The sequence below is a fragment of the Hippocampus comes genome, unplaced genomic scaffold (assembly GCF_001891065.2).
Source record: "Hippocampus comes isolate QL1 unplaced genomic scaffold, H_comes_QL1_v1.1 scaffold256, whole genome shotgun sequence".
In the NCBI taxonomy this organism is placed as follows: domain Eukaryota; kingdom Metazoa; phylum Chordata; class Actinopteri; order Syngnathiformes; family Syngnathidae; genus Hippocampus; species Hippocampus comes.
In genome coordinates, this window is record NW_017806249.1 from 260,706 (window position 1) to 286,698 (window position 25,993).

The 25,993-nt window shown below is 45.3% G+C and overlaps 2 protein-coding genes across 2 annotated transcripts in view; both read left to right on the plus strand.

Moving 5' to 3' along the window:
* LOC109507796 (bone morphogenetic protein receptor type-2) overlaps positions 1-19,794 on the plus strand; it is a 29,837-nt gene extending 10,043 nt beyond the window's left edge. The window contains 13 exon segments of the mRNA XM_019857450.1: positions 4,070-4,255; positions 5,635-5,814; positions 8,594-8,701; positions 8,859-8,950; positions 10,051-10,269; positions 10,956-11,070; positions 12,924-13,084; positions 13,217-13,364; positions 13,481-13,617; positions 14,812-14,984; positions 15,075-15,910; positions 15,913-16,341; positions 18,038-19,794. Coding sequence (XP_019713009.1) covers positions 4,070-4,255; positions 5,635-5,814; positions 8,594-8,701; positions 8,859-8,950; positions 10,051-10,269; positions 10,956-11,070; positions 12,924-13,084; positions 13,217-13,364; positions 13,481-13,617; positions 14,812-14,984; positions 15,075-15,910; positions 15,913-16,341; positions 18,038-18,300 — 3,047 coding nt within the window. The 3' untranslated portion in view covers positions 18,301-19,794.
* Positions 19,795-23,376: 3,582 nt separating this feature from the next.
* fam117ba (family with sequence similarity 117 member Ba) overlaps positions 23,377-25,993 on the plus strand; it is a 4,717-nt gene continuing 2,100 nt past the window's right edge. The window contains exons 1-4 of the mRNA XM_019857419.1: positions 23,377-23,521; positions 23,596-23,679; positions 24,796-24,906; positions 25,365-25,530. Coding sequence (XP_019712978.1) covers positions 23,501-23,521; positions 23,596-23,679; positions 24,796-24,906; positions 25,365-25,530 — 382 coding nt within the window. The 5' untranslated portion in view covers positions 23,377-23,500. The remainder of the gene's footprint in view (positions 23,522-23,595; positions 23,680-24,795; positions 24,907-25,364; positions 25,531-25,993) is intronic.

Consider the following 25,993-nt stretch of genomic DNA (forward strand, 5'->3'; position numbering starts at 1 on the left):
GTGGCAATCGAGTCAGATTAGATCGGTTGTTTTTCAGCAACGAGGCTGAGCGGAAGGGGGTTGTTTGAGGGCGAGGGCGGGGGGCACCGAGGGCCAGTTCTGGGGAGGCGGGTTACTGGGCTGGAGTCGGGGGATAGATGGTGGAGCGCATGGGGGGGGGGGGGGGTTAACAAATAACAAATATCTGGGCCATGGGTAACCCACTAAGTGCCAGCCATCGTCCAATGAGCAAGCTTGCAAAGAGAGCTCGACCCGAGCCTTTCTCTCTCATGTGTCACGCTTCACCGGGTTTGCCTGCACACTCTAACCCACTATCCAGGGCAGCGGACGGAGGCAGAACTCAAGCTCTGCAAAACAGAACCAGGAGCAGGATCTGCCACGGCCAATCGCAGATAAACACTGCGATTGGCATCCGACCAGAAATGTTCCTAAGAGATTGAAAGAATTTAGTTAAAAGAATCAACCTCGGTCAAGCAAAGCTTGAGGAAAAACACCGACACCCAGCTTTTTAGAAGTGCTCTCATAGTTGAAATTGTATAGACGTAAAGCCTCGTTGCAGCCACGGGTTGAGCCCTGTTTATTCCCTCTGCGTTTTGTTTAAGCCTGGCTTAAGGGCTTCATTTTTACTTTTGGTTTTTACATGCGCGTTACATGCATGCATGTACTCGCTAACTGCCATGGTACCGAGTGGCTATCCAGATCTGCCCACCAAATGCTGAGTGGGCTCTTCAGTCGGCTGTATTTTGATTGTTTCTTCAAAGGAGATAATAAAAGCTGGAAATAACCCCCCACCCCTTTGTTTCCTTGTTTAGCAAAGTAAAAGCAACTACCGGAATTGGCCCTAAAATGCAGAGGAAACTACATCTTGTGCTCTCCTAGCCAATATCAGCCATAGCGACACCCCGCCGACTTGGAGTGAAACTGCAGCACATTTTCAAAACAACGCGCGGATATCAAGGCAAAACTACGCGCGGCATTGCCACAGTGACATCCTTTATACTTTACACTTCCTTCCGCATGCAGTTATTAATACATTTTAGCGTTCTCGGATTTCCATAATATTAGGCAGCCCATATGCAGCTTTGTGAATTTTGACCCGTAAACCGCGATGCCAAGCTGCTTATTTCAAGCCTTGGATAACGGTACTGTACGGGAGAGTAGATTATGACTGCTGCGAGCTTCCAATTATGGCTGGACAGGCGATTCTTTTTTTGACATTGAAATAAAGACAGGGGAAAGATAGTTCATACTTACGGATTCCTGTCTAACCATCAGCAGCCAACAAGGTTAGTCTTAGTTTGTTTTACCGTCTCGGGTGTTGTCACTGGTCACTGGCTGTGCACTTCCTTCTATTGTCCCAATATATTTCCTCCATTGCGGCATGTATCCTGATGTCCGCTGCCCCTCCCTCCAGCAGGACAATTCCAGTCATTTTCAAGCGTAGTCAAGGAAACGTATTCCTGGAAGAAAGCATTTTGTCAAAGTTGCCGTACAAGGACTTGAGGCTTATAAGAAAATGTGTGGACTTTATCAGTCGTTTGGGAATAAAGCTTCAGGCAGTTTTGAATAGTAAATGAAACCAAAAATGAATTGTGGTAAATATAGATAGTGGTGAAAGTGCTTTGTGGCATGACAATGACAATGTCAGAAAAGATGGCAATCAAGCCAATGAACATCGGCGCAAAATACAGACCTGCATGACAACCTCTCGGAAAAAGAGATGATTTTAGTGTGCCGTCACTTATGTCATGACGTTGGATGTTCGATAAAAGCTGTGCTGTTTTTCATAGTACGGTGGACCCCTGTCCACATGCGGATTCGCATGTTCATATTTTTTTACGTCTTTTTTTTCTCCCCTCCTCTTTAATATTGAGGGTTTGCTTTTACTGGGAGTTTTCTCCGCATTTTCCTTCTGTTTTTCGTGGAAAACGTTAATTGAATGCTTATCAGCATTTCTAAAATGTTTACGTTTGTTAAAAAAAATAAAATAAATTCCCGCGTGTATCTCAATGGCCATCACTTTTATCAGTCGTAGTTCTTAGTATGGTGGAAAAAAAAATCCCACCGAAAATTATGGAGATTTAAATTTGTCTTTTGCGTGGAACTTTTGCCATCATAAAGTCTGATATAAGGCATCTCCCTGCAGCGTTTTCATCTTGTTTATATGGATTTTATATCATTGTAACTTACGTTGTACAGTACAATATTGTGTCAAATGTAGCTCACTCGGCATCCATTGCATCCTGGAAGGGGGATTCTCCCATCTGCGGCCCCTTCTCAAGGTTTCTCATTTTTCCCCCAGATGGGTGTTTTTACGTTTTTCCTTGCCCCCCCACTCCTCACCCCCTCTCCCGTCAGGGGATGTCGTGAATACTTGTCAACCGTGGGCATGTGAAGCCCTTTGAGACTTGTTTGTGATTAAGGGCTATATAAATAATTGTGACTTGATTTGACTTGACCTAACATTTCTCAATGGCGCCTACAAAAAAAAAAAAAAAGCACTAAACAGAGGTCGACTTTGGCCAATTTGATGTCTTTACATGTGGATGGGATATGAGAGAAAAGTCTGTCTACCACTCTGCCTGCTACACACTCAGGCTAGCTTGACCTTGGGCGGAACACTTCCACCCTTGACGCCATATCAAGCGTCAGCCCCCCCAAAACAGAGGAAAGGGAGGATCTGTTTATAGGACATACAATATAGTATATCGTGTTTCTTATCTCAGATTAACCGCGTACTGTACGCAAAGCCACACACTGACTTTGGCTCAAGCGCTTCCCCTCGGCCATCAATTTGGCTCTGTTGAAAATGCACATCAGCAAGTGAACCGTTTTCTTTTGGGCACACTGTAGATATCGGAGCAGTGTTTGGATGGGCTGCACTCGGGGTGGGCCAAATGGGCACAAGTAAACCCTCAAAAACAAACAAAAAAATAATGCTAATTTGACAATATTCTAACCCCCCCCCCAAAAAAAACAAAAAAAAAAACCTGTCAATGTGGACTTGCTACACCAAACAATTATGGAAAGACAACAGCTCTTGTTTATATTTTAAATTGCTTTATACAACGACATTCTACGGCAATATCTACCAATGAAGAACTTCCAATTATGTCCAGGCTATCTAGGGAGTTTTCACGATTTTTGTGAATGTCAATTAAATGTCTCCCATTACTCTATAATGACAGATATGATCACTTTTAGTGCGGCAGTAAATACCGCTCAGGTGTTTAAATCGATTGCCTGTGAATATTGCTGACAATTTATTGCAGCCGGTTTCTCCATAATGATACAAATCTGCAAGGTTCGATGTGGAGTATGCGGAGGTCTGCTATTTCCGGGTACGACAGCAGTCAGAATGAAAAAAAAAAAATTGTATGCTTTACATATCGTTGCAAATGTAGCTCTGATGTGGAGCACGAGCTTTGAAGAATGGAATCTTCCTCGAATGTTGAACATCCGGCAAACTTTTAGCCGCTTTCATAAAGCAGTGTATGTGACGGCGGCGTTATAGTGGTGTCTCGCCAACGTTGACTTGCTTTTGTGAACGGTTACTGTGCATTTGCTCAACTTCATCTGTTCATCTGTAAATGATCGCTCACAAGCGCACTGGACTGTGATGTCCCTTCTGTCCGAGCCCTTTTGGATGGGTTCTGACCTTTTGGCTAGATTCGACATTTTTATTAACGTTTGGCTGAAACGAGACACGCATTGTTCCATTTTTGGGGGGCTGTGAGTCAAGCAAAAGTCAAATAAAATATCATCTTTAAATGAGTAACATTTATACATTGTCTCGTAACCCTGAAGACAAAATGCATTTTTGTCTTGTGGAAATAACTGTTTCCAGTATACTGACAAACCGACGCTAACATTTTAAAGGGTTCGAATAAAACTTGTTCTGGGCTGAATGTGTTTTGCGGCGCTCACGGTGTCGTTTATTTTTGTCAACGAAAATGCAGAGGTGTGGGCGAAAGGTCACAACACACCTCTGACTATTAGATGTTCGGCAAAAGCTGCACACTTTCGGATACGATGAATAGTCAAGACCGCATCCTCTGTCTCTGCGTAGCGGCACAGGGCGAAGAGCGAGAGTGTGCCTTCACAGACCAGGAGCAGCAATCGGAGGTGGAGCGAGTGGTCGGGGGCGAGGGCCGAGTCTCGCCGGAGAATACCACCATCCGATGTGCCAAGGGCAGCAACTGCTTCGGCTTGTGGGAGAAAAGTTCACCAGGCGAATTCCGTCTGGTCAAACAAGGTAGGACACTGCACGCAAGTCTCAATGTCTAAATGCCCCAGTTGTAATCCCAAGCAACACACCCACTGGAAATGAAAACGACAGTCCATTCAAAGCTTTGAGCGATGCACGCCATGAAATTGGGCAAATGAGTAATACCAACAACATCATATTTTTGAGCCTACCGTGTTTTCCACACTAAAAGGCGCACCGGATTATGAGGCGCACCTTCAATGAATGGCCCATTTTGTAATTTTTTTTTCATACGTTGGGCGCACCGCATTATAAGACGCGATCTACAATGCATCCACTAGATGGAGCTATGCTCAAGGAAACGCAAACAGAACGATCAGATGTCAGGAAAACGTATTGAATAAAGCAGCGACACCGTTCACTTAACCAAGCGCAAGTTATAACATTGACTCGTTAACGGTAAACTCTCTTGCCGCTGCTCCATTCCCGTGTTCGACTGCGAAACCGATGGCCTTAAGTTTGACATCTGCGTTCTAAGCATGTCTCTAGCAAGGAGCCATTTTGGCGTCACAATATTAGAGTAATGACCATACACAAGGCACATCGGATTTTAAGGTGCGCTGTGAGCTTTTAAGAAAATGGAAGGCTTTTAGGTGCGCCTTTTAGTGTGGAAAATACGGTACTGGAATGTATTATAATGTTTAATGAAATGTTTCTAATGCGTTGCTAGTGCCCAATGTTTAAAAAGCAGGAAAATGCGTTTGACTCCAGGGGGATTACTTTGAAGGGAAATCTTGCAGTTTATGGTTGGGATATAAAATCTATATTTCAAGGCTCAAAAAAAGCAGTTTTGCGTGTCAAAATTTGCATTATACGCTTCAGCAAAACACGGTGACTAGCAAAACTCAGAATCTGAGATTTTGTGGTTTTGACGATAATTGACACACCGAGATTGTCCCGAAAAGCTTCACTGGGCACGTTAAACGTGGAGCAACGCGATCAAGTCACCTCCACGCGGAGAGTCGGAAGTCGAGGCAAGCCCGGTGCTGCAGTACTTACACCGCACAAGCTAGCTAGCAATGGTATACATGCATGTAGAAGTAAATGTTTGTAGTAATTAATATTACTTAATGCTATATACCGTACTAATATCCTGTATATATACATGTTTAAGATGTATAGGTTAGGTTAGTGTATAAATAACAAAATACAGTAAACATAAACATGTAGTACTGTATACGTTGTTCAATGTGACGCGCTGTTGTTTTGCTGACTTTCCCTGCCTCTCGCAGACCTTTTGCGGCATTTTCTCTCTCTCGCTCTATGAGCAATGTCAAATTAAGAAATAAAAATAGCTGATTGAACTTAAAGGAAAAACCATGGCTCGTTTGTATCGTCATATTTGTGCTGTCGTCAACCCCATCCAGGTTGTTGGACCTACCCTAGCGACTACCAAAAATGTCGCGATGACCGCTGCGTGGTGAAAAACCTGTCGTCTCAGACCCAGAACGGGACGTACCACTTCTGCTGTTGCGGAAGTGACATGTGCAATGTCAACTTCACAGAGGACTTCTCACCTCCCAGCCCCGCCACTGCACAGCCCATCTGTACGTGCGCAGACACACACACACACACACACACACACACACACACACAATTGCACACAGACTGTACATGTACACTATGGCACCTAACTGGAATAAGCCCCACCCCCAATTCGTTTCACTAAATTTCGGGTCAATTTGGTAAGAGAGCCATGTATTACCCAGAACTTCTCTAGTTTCTGGTACATTCTTTCCTGGGACATCTTAAACGCCCCGGTCATGACCCGGTCTAGACCAGCTCCTCGTCCTTCGTGTTAGGTTCGTGGCCCTGCCAAGTCAGACCCGCAGGGTTGCCCTTGTTTTAAGTTGCTGTTCCGAAGATTCGCCTTGCCGCTCACTTGCTTCCGTTCAGTCATCGACCGTGTTTCTTTGGGATTTTATCACATATGATTTTTGTGTGATAAATCGAGACAAATATGCACTGAGCAGTTAACTGTCAGCAAATGATTAACACTTAAAGGGGAAATCAACCCTTAAATGTTTTTTGCAATGCAGCCCTACTCGTCTAAATGCTGATTGATATTGTGTATGCGGAACATGACTTAAGCAGCAAAATCCGCCCGCTTTTGTCCATCTCAGGGGCCATTTTGCCACCTTCTGCCAACGGAAAATGACATCACAGTTGCTCAGTGCTCAGGTAACAACCAATCATGGGTCAGCTCGAGACAATAGATGATCCGTAATTGGTCGTTACCTGGCCCCTGAGCATTTTCATTTTCAGTTGACAGAAAGTAGAAAAATGGCCACCAACCGAGCTGAACAAAAAGAGGCTTAATTCGTATTCCATAAGTGCAATATTACTCAGAATGCCGTGTTTAGACTAGTGGAGGGGCAAAGAGCGTATTACTGTGACAAATTTGGGGATTTTGAATTCCCCTTTCGCGCACGCTGAAATGAATATATGTTTTCAATAATGTGCCTTGCGCGGGCAAGAACAGGATTTCAGGATCGGCATCGACAGTTCAGAAGTTGTCATCCTGCGTCACACTTTGGAACGTCGTCAAGCAAAGCAAAGCGCATGTACTGTCAATTGTTCTTTCCTCAAGGTTTAGCAGTGAATAAAATGCACTGAGTGTGTGTGTGTGTGTGTGTGTGTGTGTGTGTGTGTGTGTGTGTGTGTGTGTGTGTGTGTGTGTGTGTTCTCTGTGTCAGGGCGGGTGGCGGAACGCACATTCACCCGCACACACACACACACACACACACACACACACACACACACACACACACACTCTACCATTCATGTTGCCACTCCACATTCCTCGGAATGCAAGGCGTCTGTGTTATCAGTCTGCCTGCGGGTGGGTTGGTGACTGTTCTGCTTAGCCGCCAGGTGACAAAACAAACGCGAGAGGAAGTCAGAAAGCAAGAAATAATGGTTTCAGTACGTTAGATGAAATGTGACATCTTGGAGTTAGATTCTAATTTGTAAGCCGTTGTTTGTGCTCGCTTTCACTGTTGATTGCCGACCTGTCTGGCAGCTCTCTTGCCACCATTGAGGTGACGGGTCCATTGTCTAAGTGGGAGCAGTCTGGGGCCAAAAGCATTCATGACATCAGATTCAGTTAGTTGTGGGAGCGTGTTGAAACATGGCAAATGGATTACACTAGTCTGTATTTAAAAAAAAAAAAAAAAAAAAGACAGCTGACAAAATTTCTAGCGACGTTTTGGATGTACGCTCCAAATATCTTGTTCGTTTTTCTCGATATGCTCCTATTTGATGGGATAAAGATTACAGACACCATCTCACAGACATTGTCATACTGCGTGAGGGGGCCCATTGGTTCATCTTGGTCCCCCGGGGTCGATTTCAAAACAGGCTTTATACGATTGTTTTCCCCTCAAGATGATTTTGCATCTTCATCTAGGTAATGGATACTTTCCGCATGGATCGCAAAAGCAATCAGGGTGATGCTTGCTAGACTTTGTCATCCTGTACTTTGATCTTCAACAGCAAATAGCTGAGTATTTTGTCAAAATATAGCTGGAAAAAAAAAAGAAATCATATGCCATTAGCTGCATTCTTAAACCAAGAATGTTTGCTCATTTAAAACATGCCTTAAAGCGACCGACTAAAACCTCAGAAAGACTCGGATGCGTACGACAGATTGTACACTGAGCTTTGTTGAGGCTACAACCAGTAGAGGATAAGCTTACCTTTAGCTGGTCCTTGAAAGCTCCTGATAAACGTTCACCTGTTTCAATTCACTGGCTGTGATAAAAAGTGATTCTACCCCCACCAAAAAAATCTGCAAATTCCTTTGCAGCAAAGTGAGATGAAATCTCAAAACAGTCAAGACAAAGTGTGCCGCTCTGTATTTCAGCCACAGGTCACGGTTCCTCCCAACAGGATAGTGACCCAAAACAAAGCGTTGAAAAGACATGAATTGCCGAAGAACAAATTCTCAAAGCTATTTGGTGGCTGACTATGAACCCTGATCTGAAAATCGCCCGTAGGAGCTTCAAATCTGAGAGTCAGGTCTCATTGCAGCATACCGAAATCGTTTTAGTGCATCAAGAATAATGACAACATTAATGGCACCATCTTTTTTTGTCCAGGCCATTTTAGTCGGATTGCTTTGAGTACCTTGAAGGTAGAAAAGTGCGATAATAGTGAAGGCCAATTTACCGTTTTACTGTTACCTTCCCAGCAAACATAACCATCATCCGATAGGAATCACTAACGTCATTAATATTTCAGAAGTTCCTGGTATATTTCTTGAGACCATTTGCCCTCATATTTGCTACACGCACGTTTATTCTTTTTAATCTGTCATGCCTGCAGACCCTCACACTCTGCGCTATGAAGAGACAATAATCATCGCCCTGGCAACCATCTCTGTGCTGGCCGTCGTCGCGGTAGCTGCTTTCTTTGGTTACCGCATGATGCGTGGTGAGTTTCCATGGCGCCGCGCTGAGAGCAAAAACAGACCACATTCACTCGTGTTTGTTAAATGTTTTGATGGGGTCGTAATCAAGGGATCGGAGAGGATCTTCTTTAAATTACTTTGTGTGTGCACATTTTTTAAATTGTATTTATTTTTTTACAGGGGACAGTAAGCAAGGTCTTCACAATCTGAACATGATGGAAGCCGCTGGCTCCGAGAGCTCTTTGGACCTGGATAATCTCAAACTGCTCGAGGTCTGCTCCTGAAATAAGACCGTTTTTTTTTTTCCTCCAGAAAAACGATACCACTTCTTATTCTGCATCACGCTCGAACCAAGTGGGACAACATACAAGGCCGTTCACTTCCACTACTCACCCCCAAAAACACCCGAGGCAGAATTCAGCCTGTCTTGATTTCAGGACAAGGCTAACCCAAATCAATAAAATAAATCAAGCTAATCAATGATCATCAAACTACAGCCAAAGATAGTGAACACATTTTAAGTCATGTATTAAAAAGTTGGGGCGGGGGGGATTAAAAGGCTTTGGTCAAAGTTTGCACTTTAGTCCTTTTCCATGAAAATCATCCGATCACAATCGATTGCCAATCGATTGCAGTTGCAATTGTTGTTTCAGTGTGACTTTCATCATCCACGTCGCGACAGCACATATGATACTCTGAGTGTTCCAAGGAATCGATTTCAGAACGACATGAATCACTACTGCTCATTTTCTAGAAGGATGTTTGTTTTGGGGGGTTTTTTTGCATTTTAATTCTCTTGAACTACAGCCACCACCTTGAATGATAAAAACGCTCCCAAAATGGAAACTAGGCCTCAATATTCAAGTGTAGCAAACTGATGGGATGAAAACGCTGCTGCTAACTTTTTTTTTTTCTTCTAGTTCCAGTTTTTTCTACAGGAAGCATTCCTGTCAGTATTTCTCTTAAACTTTAAATTGATTTTCTACCTTTATGATATTTGATGAATCTGCACTAGGAACACAGAATTACAAATATTGTATTCTTTCGAAAGCACAAAGTTTAGATTGAGTTTCTTTTCAGAGTCAGTATTTTCTATCACCTATTTTACCCAAATGTGTGCCAATGACATTTGGCAATGTGCACATGCAAAAGTCATTTTTTTCCTCCCAAAACTGAAAACGTTGCAAAACTGACCAAGCACCAACATGTCGAGCCAATTTTAGTATTTCAATAATGTAAAAATTCACCCATCAAAATTCCGAGAATTATTCTTGTGTTCACTTCACAAATGGACAATTTTGCTTCCATTTGTGCTCATTTATGTTCTGTCAAACAAGTGGGAATTATTATTTTTTTTCTGCTCTCCTTGTAGCTAATTGGCCGGGGTCGATACGGCGCCGTCTATTGCGGCTCCCTCGACGAACGACCTGTCGCCGTCAAGGTTTTCACCGCCAACAACCGCCAGAACTTCCTCAATGAATGCTCGATCTACCGGCTAACCCCATTACTACCCACATGTTAGTTGAAGTGACTCCTTTTGGCAATTGGTGCAACATGCGCATCCAATGTTCCTTATTTTCCACACTTTAAGGCACACCTCAAAGCATTCAATTTTCTCTCAAACCGACCGTGCGCTTTATAATCCGATGCGCCTTATAATCCGATGCACCTTATTTATATATGTGGATCATTATCAATATATATGGATCAATATTCAAACTTCTTAGACGTAGTATTTTAAATGTTCTGTAACGCGCTTTGTTGCAGCTGGAGCAGTTGCAAAAGCTTTCTATAAATAAAGCTATATTGTATTGTATTCCGTTTTGCATATCGCCATCTAGTGGATGCATAATGCAATTGCAGCCACTATTGTAGCTTCTATTCTATGTGCTTTATAATGCGGCGCGTCCTACATATGAAAACAGTTCTGAAATCAGCCATTCATTGAAGATGCGCCTTATCCTCCCACGTGCCTTATAGTGCAGAAAATACGGCAATTGAATATTTGCCTTTTGCTATGAAGACAGAGCCAAGCTATGTCTTATACCTGCATGCGGTGCATGTGACCCAGTGAAATCGGCATGTCACTTTCCCTTTGTCAAGCAGTGGTGTGACGTGACAAAGACTCAGCATTTTTTCCCCCCGCCTCCACACACGTCACTTCTCATTTTGTCAGACCCCAAGAGCGATGCTGACGATTGATTTGACTTTGCCGCCTCATCACCTTCACATCTCACGACGGTGCTTCTCTTTCTTGCCTCCTGTCTCCTACCCTAGGGCTCTCTGAGCCGCTACCTGAGCGTTCAGACCAACGACTGGGTCAACAGCTGTCGGCTTGCTCATTCTGTCACTCGGGGATTGGCGTACCTGCACACTGAACTCTTCAAAGGAGGTGAGCTGGCAAAAAAATCACACGCACGGGTTTTTTTGGAGGCTTCTGCAGCAAGAAAATTTGTATCATTTTTTGTTTGTTTTGTTTTAGTTAGTTTTGTTGGAATTATTTGGAATCCCTGTCTTCCAGCCAAGAGCTACAGCCAGCACGGTAGAACTCCGTGTGGGTCTTGGAGCACTTTGCGTCACTGCATTTGGACAAACCCACACTTGGGCCAGGCCTATTTATAGAGTGGCGTCTCGCCTGCATCCAAGTCATACAAAATTGGAAAGAAGGATGAAGTGAGCCGATATGAATATTCCCGAGGCTTAGTGAAATCATTCTTCTTAGGCAGAACCGACAGCTAAACAGAGCTGCAACTCCTTTGGCCCTCCTCATTCTTCTCAATCAGCAGGGGGACTCGTCACAGCAGTCAGCGAGGCTTACAAGCAGGGTGGAAGAAAATGAAAGGCAGGTGGACGAGCGAGTGACAGGCGAAGAAGAGTCAAAAGGGAAAGAGGAGTGGCCTGCGGTACACGGAGCTGCGATCGGGCGGATCTTTCTGGATTCGGTGGTTCTGGTCAGTCAGAGTGCACAGGCAGAGGATATTGAGGCCATATGGTTATAATCTTATTTTTGGAGATTTGATAGCGGGGACAGAGTTTAGCAGCCTGGTAATGGCGCATCCTGTTTTGGCAGAATGTCAAGAGAGGAGAACATGAAGCGGTGCAAGTGGATTTGCTTGATGTTGTATGATTCAGTACCAATATACAGTGTTATCTTGATTTACACATTGAATTTGTTCCGTGACCAACGGGTTGTATCTTTATTTCTTCCAACAGTGCACCCCCACTATAGTTACAGGGGATAGGTACTGACTGGGCTGGCCCGCAAATACCAAAAATCTGCATATCAGTGCAGGGTTCTCACAGGTCCTTGAAAACCTGAGAAAAAAAAGTCACATTTCCTGGAAAATATTTTTTTCCCTGCCTCTTTTTCTCCCCGCCTTGTGGGTGCACACAAATGAATGAAACACTTTTGTTTTTTGTTTTTTTTGCTGGATTTACTGACTTTTCAGAACCAAGTATGGATTTACCGTATTTTCCGCACTAAAAGGCGCACCTAAAAGCCTTCCATTTTCTAAAAAAGCTCAACGCGCGCCTTAAAATCCGATGCGCCTTGTGCATGGTCATTGCGGTAATATTCCGACCCCAAAATGGCTCCTTGCTTGAGACATGCTGACAACGCAGAGTTCAAACTTAAGGCGATCGGTTCCGCAGTCGAACGCGGAAATCGAGCAGCGGCAAGAGAGGTCAACGTTAACGAGTCGATGTTCTAACTTGCTGTTGGTTAAGTGAAGTGTGTCGCTGCTTTATTCAGTACGTTTTACTGACATCTGATCATTCTATTGGCATTTCCTTGAGTGGCGCTCCATCTAGTGGATGCGTTGTAGATTGCGTCTTATAATGCGGTGTGTCCAATATATGAAAAAAATTACAAAATAGGCCATTCATTGAAGGTGCGCCTCATAATCCGGTGCGCCTTTTAGTGTGGAAAATCCGGTATTTTCTCCAACCTCACACTAAACCTGGAGACTTTCAGGTGACGAGTGTTGCTGCCGTGCTGTACATTGAGTGCAAGATTTTTCTCCCTCTCTTTGTCTCTTCACTTGAGTGACAAAGAGCCAAAGTGGGCGCGCCGTCAACTTTTAGCATGTGCGCCCTGAGATGAAATCCATCTGTGGTTTCGGTCGAGCCACAGCGACAAATCACAACGGCTTTGAGATAACGACCGGTAACCGTCGTGTTACCGGGCCACGTTTCATTCAGTTTTTCACAGTTGCTCCATTGTCCTCCTTTTCGTTCCTTTCAAAGACATGTACAAGCCAGCGGTCTCCCACAGGGACCTGAACAGTCGGAATATTCTCGTCAAGGCCGATGGCACTTGTGTCATCATCGATTTCGGCCTGTCCATGAAGCTGACGGGCAACAGGCCGGCGCGCCACGGGGAGGAGGAAAACGCTGCTATCAGTGAGGTGAGAGCAGACCCCCCCGAGTAACAGGTACCCGGAGGAGAACGTCATCATCATCGGGATGCAGACGTTGCCATGGCAATAAATATTCAAAATGTCATTTCAATTCCTGCCATGCTTTCACCTCTTTTTTAGGTGGGCACCATCCGCTACATGGCGCCAGAGGTGTTGGAAGGAGCCGTGAATCTGAGGGACTGTGAGTCGGCGCTGAAACAGGTGGACATGTATGCTCTGGGCCTGGTCTACTGGGAGACCTTCATGAGATGTACCGACCTTTTCCCCGGTAAGACTTCACTCATACACGTCCACACACACACACACACACACACACACACACGCAGAAAAATACTGTCGTCCCGATTCAATTTCCCATTTCTCCTCCTCACTTGCGACCTGTAGGCGAATCCGTGCCAGAGTACCAGATGGCCTTCCAGGCGGAGGCCGGCAACCACCCGACGTTCGAGGACATGCAAGTGCTGGTGTCGAGGGAGAAACAGCGGCCCAAATTCCCAGAGGCCTGGAAAGAGAACAGCTTGGTACGCGTGTGGGGGAGGGCGGAGTCAGAAGGGGAGCAACAGCAAGGCCCGAATAGCAAAATTTGTCGGAAATAAAACGCAAATGTTTGATGTCAGCGGGACACTGGTTTGATGCTTATGGAATGTTATTCGCAATCTATTTCAGCCCGTCTGTTTCGCTGCAGTCGCTCACTAAACGTGATGTTCCGTTATCAAAATTCATAGATCACAGATTAATAATAATCTCTTAAATTGTTTATCAACTCCAGATGTCATTATCTGGAAATAGTGCTGAAATGTATTTCAGGGGGCCGAGTATATATTATGTTTTATTTTATGTCAATAACACTGGTGCGCATCAAAATAATTGCACAGGGTAGTTTCAGGGGTAGACTTTGTTTTTCTCTCTATGCCCCGTTGTTTTTTGTCATTTTATCCTTTTTTTTTTTTTTTTAATTGCAGAAACTATTTATTTATTTGTTTTTAAACAGAAATCGTATTTTCGTACAGTTGTAAAGCATTTGAAAGCAATGTGTGGGGGTTAGGGTAGAAGAGCACTTTGCATTTACTTGGCATCAAATCACGAAGGTAACGGATCACTTTGATACGTGACGAAAGGGTGCGCATGGACATTTACTCGCAGTTTTTCCCTGTTTTTCATGCACTTCATACATATATTTAATATATATCCACGAATGCTCAGAGAGCAAGTAACAACGTCAACTACAGTACTGCTGGAAATCTCCTAATGTGTAACAGAAAAAGTGGAGCGTACGCGGCAAAATAAATGCCGGGAAAAACTGATGTCGAAAATACGCGTGTCATTCTTGTAATGAACACGCACACAGTCACCCATTGACCATATCAGCAAATCATATTATGGCCGCTTGTCTGTCACACCCGGAGCATTTTTTTTTTTTCTTTTTTAAATCAAATCATCTGTCAGCCATTTATTTTTAACGGTAAGGTTGTAGAATGATTTGGAAGCTTTGGAGCACGCTTTGCAGCATATTTAGAGTTTTAAACTATTAATTGGGCAATTCTCGACATTTTAAGGAGGATGTCATTTACCCCATTTGTTTTTTTTTTCTTTTCCACCTGCAAATACTACATTTGCAAAATTTTCTGCGGCCCCTCGAAAGATGGCTCCCCAGTTTGAGAACGGTGGCCGTCGATGCGGCCGTTACGACGCGTCTTGTGTCTCTTATCTGGCAGGCGGTTCGCTCTCTAAAGGAGACGATGGAGGACTGCTGGGACCAGGACGCGGAGGCCCGCCTGACGGCCCAGTGCGCCGAGGAACGGCAGGCCGAGCTGCTCCTCATTTGGGACCGCTCCAAATCGGTCAGCCCCACGCTCAACCCCATGTCGACCACTCTGCACAACGAGAGGTAAAAACCTTCACGTGGTTCTTCACCCGCTGAAATGCCCGCCTGCTTTTTCAAACCGGGAATACTCTGCCCCCCGCTCTTTCCCCTCAGAAACCGGGTGACCCCCAAGTCCGGCCCGTACGCTGACCATTCCTCCACTTACATCGAAGAGCACGAGGGCATGGCCAAAAACGCGCAGTCCGATACCACCAGCTCCGCAGGTGGCCGATTGGGGGGCGGGACTGGAGAGAGGAACAGGAACTCCATCAACCAAGAGCGGCAGCAGCAAGCCAACGCCCGGATGCCCAGCCCGGAGGGGAGCAGCACCAGCGGGGCTTGCTTGGGTCTCAGAGGGAGCCCCTCGGCCTCGACCACAACCACCACGATCATTTCGGAGTCCGAGGGGCCAATGGGCAGCGCCACGGTGCCCGTCTGCCTCCACCTGACCCAAGAAGACCTGGAGACCACCAAGCTGGACCCCAAAGAGGTGGACAAGAACCTGAAAGAGAGCTCAGACGAGAACCTGATGGAACACTCGCAAAAGCAGTTCTGCTCGCCAGACCCGCTGAGCCCCGGGAGCTCCAGCTTGCTGTACCCCCTCATCAAGATGGCGAGCGAAGCCTCGGGCGCCTCCGAACCGGCCCCCTCCATTCCCGCCGCCGTCTTTCCTCTGCCCAAGCAGCAGAACCTGCCCAAAAGGCCGTCGAGCTTGTCCCTGCGCAGCAAGCCGGCCAAGAAGGAGTCGTCGTCCTCTTCGCTCAGGTTCAAGTTCGGACGATCGGGGAAGTCCAACCTGCGGCAGGTGGAGGGAACCAAGATTAACGGCGGCGCGGTAACGGGCCCGAACGCGGACGCGGGAGCTCACCGAGGCGCGGGTATCAACAACATACCGGCCCTACGAGAGGCGCACGCCAACGGCGGCATCGACGGCCCCGCCAACGGTCACAACATCGGAACGGAAACGGAGCGTTGCGGTCCGACGACGGTCGCCTCAGCCTCGGCGTCATCACGGCCAGCCCGGACGAACACGAGCCGCTGCTGAGCCGCGAGCCGCCGGATCCCGGCGACGCGTCTACGGGCGTGGCCGCGCTGCGCTCGGCCCGACCCAACACCAACAACAACAACAGCAACACGGGCCGCGGCCGGGGCGACGGCGAGAGCGGAGGCGAGAGCGAAGGAGGCGGCGACGAGGATACGGGTACGGAAGGAGGAAGCGGGGCTCCGACGGGGCCGCCGGGAGAAAGCGCCGGTGCCTCGCACTCTTCGGTGACGGTCACCATGCGAGACGAGTCCCTGCTCAGGCAGCCCCGAGTCCGCAGACCAGAGAGACCAAACTCCTTGGACCTGTCCTTCACCACACAAGACTTGGCCTCATTCGGTGAGACGCCGGCTGACAATTCCAGTTTTTAGGGCCGCGGTACCCTTAACAGCCTGACCGGTGCCTCGAGTTAAAGAGCTTTTCAAGTTACAAACCCACGCTCTCAATTTGATTTATTTCTCCTGGTTTCATGTTGTGAGCGTTTATGAACCATCGAGGCACAAAGCGTGGAATTTCCGGCTGCAGCTATCGTATTTATGTATCCGACTGCAAATTCAGTCAAATAATTGAGCCTTCGTAAACATGGGTTGAAGATAAGATAAGATAAGATAAGATAATAAATCCTTTATTAGTCTCGCAATGGAGAAATTCCCAATTCACAGCAGCAAGTTTTCGCTTGGTTCAGTATGAATACACAAAAGAACAGACGACATTTCACTTCATGAATAACCAATTGTTTTTGTCTTAGATCATCAAACATTTTTTTTTTTCTTTAAATTGGAAAAGTGAATTTTCCTGTCCAGAAACATTTAGCAGACACCACCTACTTCACATCCAATGCCGTCTTTTCATCCCAAAATCAATTATTAAGCCTCCAACAAGTAAACCAACACCTTTTGGCATTTTGGTGCAATCGACATTCCAAAAACACCCGCATCAGCACCACAAGGACAAAACATGCCATTTACAAATGGCTCATTCAAGATCAAAGTCCGGGATCTTCATATTAGTCTTAATCTGGACCGAAACATTTATTTAGAACCTCCCATTTTCTCGACTAATGTTCAAATATTAAATATTTTCCTTGCAGGCAAAAAAAAAAAAAAATCTCTCTTTTGTACATCCACAGCGGCATTATGGATGAAGTCAAAAATCCTGTCCCAGGTTCAAGGCCAATCAATCAAAGACGTCATCCCATCTCCGGCATGCATTGAGCCGGATTTTGTGTGATTCATTTTCAATCAATGAATCATTTTGATTCTCTCATTGGCGGATGGCAAACTAAAAATGTAGTTGTACCTTGGTTAATTTTCAGTTTTCAGCCTCCTCCTGAATGGTTTGAACAAACCGGGCCATACACGGCTCATACATCCAATCTAATCTTCTTTTGTCATTTTCACTCAAAACGTCATTCATAAATGAGGGAGTTCCCACCCGAGCGACCCTCGTCTGCCGACAAAGACCTTTCTCCCATGCGTCTTCACCACTGTTGCTTTGCATTGCAAAGGCGGGGACACCATTTGCGGTTTGGACTTTCCTCCGATAATTGGGTTTCCGTGCCAACACTCAAGTTGCCGAAGCCTCCTCAGATGAGAGGCGAAACATCGTTCTAAGACAACCGGAATAATCAATCCAGTTGCAAACGAGTCAGTGCCCCATTGAACGAAATGACCTGAATGAATGAAAATAGTCATCGACGTTAGCAAATTTGTGGTACGTGGTGTTAGCTAGCAATCTGCGCGGGGATTGTTGACTATTTATATATATTTCTGGTGGATATGACCCAAGCGCTGCCGCGATAACTCACAAATAATTGACACCCGTGCGCTCGCAGGTGTTTGAAATAGCTCATACGTAGATGAAAACCCACTTAGGACAAAAAAGATCATAAAGCATCAACGCCATGCATCGAGCATGAACGCAGTCGTCAGCGTATGGTACATCAATAATTGTTATTCAGTCGTGAAATTATTCAACACCAACAAATACACCTTCACATGAGGCAAGCATAACCACCGTGAATTGCCGTTTTCAGGCGACAGCTTGGGGCACCCAGACAGCGATTTGGGCACCGGCGATAAGATCAAGAAACGAGTCAAGACGCCGTATTCGTTGAAGAAATGGCGGCCGACCACGTGGGTCATCTCAACAGATGCCAGGGGGCTCGAGGTCAACAACAACAACAACAGCGGGTCAGGCCGGGGCCAAGGCCGCAGCCACAACCGGCCCAAGTCCACTTCGGCCATCTACCTGCGGGGCGGAGACTTGGTCGGCGAGCGCGGCGACACGCATGTGTGAGCATCCCCGCATAAGAACTCAATTAACCCACTGAGCTGTTTTTTTTGTTTGTTTTGTTTTGTTTTTTTTGGGGTGGGGGCTCAGCTCAGAATCAGCAAGAGGAAGCTACGGGGAATCGTGGCCTAAGAGTCGAGTCCGATGTACAGTCCACTAATTAAGGTCTCCCTGCTGTCTGTCTTTTCCGATGACGTAATTTGCTTTCGATGCAATCCAAGCTATGCAGCGTTCTCTCCCGCTCGTCCATTTCTTATTCGCTGTCCCTTTATGTTCGCCTCCCCCATAAAGCATCCACGTGTTAATTGTTTGGGGTTTTTTTTTTTTTCTACGTGCACTTTGAGCCGATGAGATCGGCATTTGGTCCCGCCCTGCCCGTCGTGACCGCGGCGCCGCAGGGATTTCAATCATGCGCTCTTGTTTGTTTTCATTCAAGCACACGGCCCCGTTGAAAAGAAGAAACGGTCTTTAAAGATAGAACAAACAAACTTTTTCTTTGATTTTTGTATGCAAGAACTGTCGTCGTGGACTATCCATGTTTTGTATCATCACCTGAGTTTTAATTGTGCAATAGGATGTAGCTTTCAGATGCTTTTCATGTTTAATTGTTTTGTTGTTGTTTTTAACCTTCAATCATATTTTGAATATGTCAATCAATCTCCTTTGCACTTATGATTAGTCACAATCTTCAACCTTGCCCCCCCCCCCTACCCCAGCCTGAAGCGGAAAAACAAATGACAATCCTTCAATTTCCGTCTCGGGGGCATCATCTTGAGTGGGGCACGAACAATCGAGCTCATCTGAGTGCTTGAGAATATTGCGACGCCCCCCTCCCCCACACTCACCCACCCCATCCTCTTTCCACACAATCGCACCATGAATTGTTTTTAAACTCAATCTAAGGCTCTTGTCTCAGTGTCACCTGACTTCATGTTTGACTTTATGTATGTGACTGAATTATAACCAGAAGATGATGAAAAGAGAAAAAAAAAAAGTCCCATTTGTGCTTCTTGGAACTGCGCTGGAAATGAGAAGAAGAAAAAGAAGAAATAAATAAATAAAGACAGACACAAATAATACCAAACCCCCTTCCAAGGCACGCTGAATATTATTTGTGCTTCTACTGGTCGCATCGCTTCATGTTTGGATGGCTGGTTCGACAAGATGTTGGTTTGTTTGAAGTAAATTTTGTTTTGCTGGAGTCCAGCGCTGTACAGTCTCTGTATGTTGTACTCATTCTGTAGTCTCAGCGCCACTTCAGGATCGACGAAACGAGATCTCATTTTATTATGTTTTTGTAATCTGTAATTTGTATGCAAGAAAAAAAAAGAAAACACTATTATTGCATTTATTTGTATATTTTTAATGGGATCCTGTGTTGCATTCAATGGACATGGAGGACCTTTGATTCCATTGCTTCACGTTTGCTTGATACAATTTCCCGAAACCTTTTCAAGACACTATGGAAGAAAAAAATCTCAATAAATGTATGAAAACTTGGCTTGTGTCTGTTTAGGTCCCTGGGGGCGAATGTCAGGTTTGACGTGTACTACTACAAATTGGATTTCATTATAGTGCACAGGTAGCCTGGTTGTTCGTCTGTGTGTGCCCTGCGATTGGCTGGCAACCGGTTCAGGGTGTCCCCCGCCTACCGCCCAAAGACAGCTGGGATAGGCTCCAGCACGGCCCGCGACACTTGTGACGATAAAGCGGATCGGAAAATGGATGGATTTTTTTGGCACATAATTTTTGGTGAACCACGGCGGGGGGGGGTTTGCTGTAGACGCTCCCTGTCAGCCAATGGTGGTTAAACTGCGGCCCGGGTGCTATTTGTGCCCCGCTCACCGTTTTTTTAGAAGCTAGCAGCATGCTCTAAAAATAACATTTGACACTGCGATTTAAAAAAGGGGTTGGTTGAGTGGGCAGTTTGAGAAGTGGGAGTAATGTGAGTGAATGGGACTACCACTACAAGGGTCATTCCATAATTGGAGGAGGACAATTTACGTCCCGGACATCAAATTTGAATTAAACCACATACAGAACACTAAAACATGTCGTTTCTATGTAAAGAATGCTTGAATTTTTTTATTTTATTTTTTTGAAATGCCAAATAGTTCTGGAGTACCAAATGTCAACGTGTCAATTACAGTACTCGTCATGTGCCCTTGAGCATCAATCACAGCTTGACGGCGACGTCTCATGCTGTTCACAAGTCGACTTGTTGTCTGCTGTGCCTGTGCCCGTGCAGGTCGTCTATAGCACGCAGACCACGCCGCAGCAGTTAACAGCTAGCTAAAAAGCAAGCTAGCTTCTCCTCCTCAGAGAAAGCTAACATTCGTCCGCATTTGGAACCTGCAACCCTGTCACTGATTACAGTGACACTAAATAAATGATGTCATAAAAATTATACTATTGATCCAAGCTGAGCTAAACAAGCCTTTGATAATTTATCACCTATTATTGATAAATGTGTCGCAGAAAATCAGAAAAGTGAAGGTTTATTTTTGTAATGTATTTTTGTGAATTCTGTCTGGACCCATCCACGATTCGTGGAATAATCATGAAGGTGGCCCCACGAGGGCGACATTTTCTTCGAACCCACCCCCACCTCGATTTCAAAGAAAATGTTTACGTCTCTGCTCTCTGCTCCTTCGCCCTAGCAACTGCAGCATCAGCACGAGCGACGAGCGTCGGTAAGCTACGTCAGCGCTCCATCGTCGCCATCAAAGTCACACACCTTCTGCTCACACGAACCGGAAACACATTTTCGCCCTTCAGAGTATCATTGAGTAACCCAATGAGGCAACTCTCTGCCAGCCACTGCAATTAAATGTGACCATCCGATCACCAGATGAATGTTGACTCACATTTAGTATTTTCTTTTAGAATGTTTGCTGTGTTAACTTGGGACAATCTGAAATTGGAGGAGAATTGAAGCACCAACATTTTTGACAACAGACTATTTTATAATTACGTGTTATGAGTTCAAGAAGAGAAAAAAAACTGGTAGAATGATTTCCATATAATTTGATAGTGTAACGTTATAGCTACAATATGCATAATGGCATTGTTCTTCTTACTCTCTTCCTCGTTGTGCAATGTTTTGTCCAGCAGTAACTTGTACACGTTGCATCTGGTTGCACTCCACGTGGACGTCACATACCCGTGTGTTGAAAATGCTGCCCTAAAAGGGGAATATATCATTATAGAAGTGTATTTTTCAGCTCTTTGTGTGTGAAACCCCACACCGGAAGTCGCGTGTAAATTCATGTAACTTCGCACTGGTCCTCCTCCCGTCGTGCCAAGCGAAGCTAGTTGAGCATCACCGCCTTCTTTCTATCCCTTGTCTTTTCTGTCTCTCCGTTGCATTTCTGCTTTTTCCTCCCTCCCATACCTTCCGGGTTCCACCTGATGCTAAGGTCGCCTTTTTCCCATTTCCCATAATTTCCTTTCGAGCGCAAAGCGTTTTAGTCTCTATTTTGGGAGGTTTTTCTTAGCCGCACGTAGCGCGACCAAAAAAAAAAAACGTCCACCAAGCGTCGTCCATTGACACCATATGTGTCGCCAATTTCACCCACGTTCGCCTTCTACGTGTGTGTTGATGTCGGCCAATGCCGCCGTCGTTTTGTGTCTACCCTCGGTAGCATTTTAGGACGCGGCGAGCATCAGTCGGGTTGGACGACGAGCTCCCATGCTGCTTTGCGCACCGCGGGACAACAACTCACCACCTTTGCAGGTAAGTCGCGCACAGCAACGTCGAAACGAAGCAGCACGAGGGTGTCGGTTCGACACCCTTGAGAAGCAAACTTAAAGCTCCGTGTACGGGTGCGCTCTTCTAGTAGGACACATGCATGCCGCTCGTACTACTCGTGTCGAGTTCTACTCGACCTGGTAGCACGCAGATGTCAACCAGTGCACGTTTTTGCCTCATGTTGTCCTACGGAGGCCAAAATATCCTACGATGCAGAAATGTGACACAATCGTGGAATGCAATAGTTTGAAAAAACGTTACTACGAAGACAAGAGTCGTGTACTGGTGCGCTGAAATGTCCTACAAGTGCGGATAAGATAAGATCACCTTTATTTGTCCCACACTGGGGAAATTTGCATAAAATAGCGTAACAATATATGATTTTCGACGACTTGTTCCCTCGTCATTTCACGAATGTTTTTGACTTGTCTTAAGAGTTTGGATAAAGAGAATACTAGTACGTGGACCTTAAGATGGATATCAAGACTATTTAGTGCGCAGGTACGATAAAGGCGCGCTATTATAATGACTGTTTCTTAGTTGTAATGTTTCGTTTGTTTGCTTTTAAGCGGGTTGATTCGATTTGAATCATTGGGATTACGCTTTGATTCGATCTGGTTCGGCTCAGTTTTAGAGGCTTTGATGCAGTGAGTTTTGTTTTCATTTTACCGTACCTACCAAGATTAATTAACGTGTCAGTGATGTAAATGTTGACACTTCCATATGTGTTTTAAATGGCATCAATTCACTTTGGTCTGTTTCAATGCACTCTCGCGTATTTTGAATCAAAACCAATACACACACGTGTGTGTGTGTGTGTGTGTGTGTGTGTGTGTGTGTGTGTGTGTGTGTGTGTGTGTGTGTGTGTGTATAATTGTGGATAGATCGTGAGCTAGGCAGAAATTGTGTTTGGCCTTGTTCCCTAGCAACAGTTGCTGCACCGGTCAAAGACTCCGGCCAAATTTAGATGCAGAATCGGAACATGTGCTAGACGGATTTCTGCCGTTTTAAATGTTGATGCTAAAAGAGGGCGTCAGCAGTCCCCGATCGGGGTCAGCCGGGAATCATTTGCCCCGCTGTGTCTCCCAACTACTTACTCCCCCACCTTAAAATGTGTTAATGCCGGTCGGGATTAACATCAATCCTGTACCACGACACACAAGCCGACTTGCTAAACGGACTCATCCTGTCTTTTTCCGTGTTGACATGTTTACATTTCCAGGACGGCCTTCCCATTCCGACTCTCCTTCCGCCTCCTCCTCAGAAAGCATCAGTGGCCTTAAACTGAATCACCCGTCGTCCCCTTCGTCCGCCCTCGGAGCCTCCCTCATTCTCCTGTCCGTCCCCCACCATCTCGCCCAGCTGTGGCCCTCGCAGTGCGCGACCGCTGGCACTCACCTGGAAGGTCCTTGGCCTCAGGACGACTGCCAGCAGCAGCAGCAGCACCTTTCCTACATGAGGGACAAGGCCACACAAGTAAGCCTTCCAGATAAACTTGTAAATCAAGGTCCCACTGTACTTGAGTGCCGACTTGTGTTTTTGTGCGTCAGACCCCCAGGGCCTGGGCAGATGAGAGGAGGCGAGGCTCTCACAAGCGCTCGGCTTCCTGTGGGAGCACCGACCAGCTCAAGGAGGTCGCTACACCGCCCCCCCCAAAAAAAAATATACATGTAGTGTTTTTAAACTGTAGCATTAATTCTTTCATTTTCAATTGCCAAATGAGAAAGAAAACTGTCTAGTTTATTTTCTAACCCACCACAAACACATTTTTTTAATTGAAAAAGAGTATTAAATTAAAAAACAAAACAGTCCACATGATTGAATTTTATTCAAGGGATGCACTGATACTTTTTGTCTCCATCGTGCTTGTCATGTTGCGTGACGGTAGTGGAACCAAAAAGCAGTGTGTGTAATGAACATAATTTATCATCAAAAACACTTCCAGGGGAACACTGGAAAACTTAAAGCCAAAACACAAAGGCCTGAAAATGCCAAGAAACCAAGACAGCCACAAAAAAAAAAAAAAAAAAAAAAACCTTGACAGTAAAACAAAACAACGTGACAGCAACACAAACAAAACATGACAGTAGCACAAACAAAAAAATCCATGGCCGTAACACAACGATCCGACAACGACTGCTAGAAACCAAGGAACTAAATACAAGCAAACCGGCGAGACAACACGGAGCGCCTGGTGAAGACACAAAAGATTGTGGGAGCTGATTGGTTGACAACAAGGGAAACAAAACCTGACGAGGAAGATTTTTTAAAAAAAGCACATGAGGAAACATAACCAAATGTAATCTAAACAAAAACAGAATCATCACAGTTCTGATACTGTGCGACCATCTGTGGTCTCGAAAAATGCTCTGATACTATAAACACCGATACCACTTCACCAGATTGACAGACCTTCCGGATGGAGCCACATTAGCCATGTGAAGATAAGCATGACTGCAGGACAACCGACGACAAATGATGTTCTTCAAAACGGATACTAAATACCGCTCGGACGGTGATGGAGGCAGCAGCTCTCCTGCCAAATTTATTTTCAAACTAAAGCGCCTTGTGTTTCGATGCTACGTTGAAGGTGAAACGTGTGGCGAGAATGGAAATCGTACAGACAAACGGCGTGCTCACGTATGAAGTTACAAATGACAAAATCGTCACTTTTGCTCGTTGCCGATTGAAAATGGAACGAAGGAAGGATCAACGGCTTAAAAACGCGCACGTGTCCAACATCTTTTCAGATCGCCAAGCTGCGGCAGCAACTCCAGCGCAGCAAGCGGAGCAGCCGTCATCGGAGGGACAAAGAGCGCAAGTCGCCCTTCAATGGCAGCCATGCCATCATGCAGTCGCAGGTGATCTATGTTACAAAAATGAGTTTGAAATGGTATTAAGGTTTATAAGAATTAGGGTTGGGCCAATACCGATAGCGGCTAGCCCTTTTTTTCAAGGTATCGGGTGGAGATGCCGATACCGGTCAGCGATACTCTCCCCCCAAAAAAAAAATCTGACGAGTAAGTTTTCCTCGACAGTAGTTGACGTTATACTGCGAGCCTTCATCTGCGTCATTGTATGAAATGAAATTTTATATCTCAAAAGTACTACAGGTATCGGTGAATACTCATACTGGTATCGCTCTGGAAAATGTTGGTCTCAAACATTCCTAATTAGGATCTCATAGCTTGAGGTGTCTTCAGTTGAAACAATAATTTGAAAGATCAGTTGATCACATTTTTTTTGAAATATCCCCCCCCGCAAACAGTCGGTGTTTACTTTCTTTCCGAAATGTCTTGTGTGTGTGTGTGTTGCGCAGGCGGCCATGCCCAAGACCATCCTGATCCCCATCCCCATATCCAAGTCATCCGCTCCTCGTTTCCGCAACAGCGTGGAGGGTCTCAACCAGGAGATCGAACGCATCATCATCCGAGACACGCCCGAGAAGGATGAGACCATTGTTGTGGGTGACATCAGGATTCATAGCTAGGCCCCCCTTTTTTTTTTTCCTTTCCTGTTTTTCGACACAACAAAAAAGGAAATATACTCGCTGAAATGACCGGAGCTCATTCAAAATATTTCTAGGACACATTGAAAAGATGAAGAAAGATCCCGAATATTCATTTCAGAATCGGACGCAAAATATTATTAAGACACGTGTCAAACTCAAGGCTCGGGGGCCAGATCCGGCCTGTCAGGTCATTTTATGTGGCCCACGAAAGCAAATTATGTGTGTCGACTTGCTAAAATATGTACCGAAATATCATAAATTGTCACGTATAAGAAATAACTTTGAGATTTTTTTGCAATAATTTTGTTACCCAGTTCACATTCACTTGAACAATAACTGAACGAACTATTATAATTGACTTGACTGATTTCAAAACTCGTAATCTATTCATGTGAGCCACAGATTACTTCCGCACCGACGTAATGGAAGTTACGTCG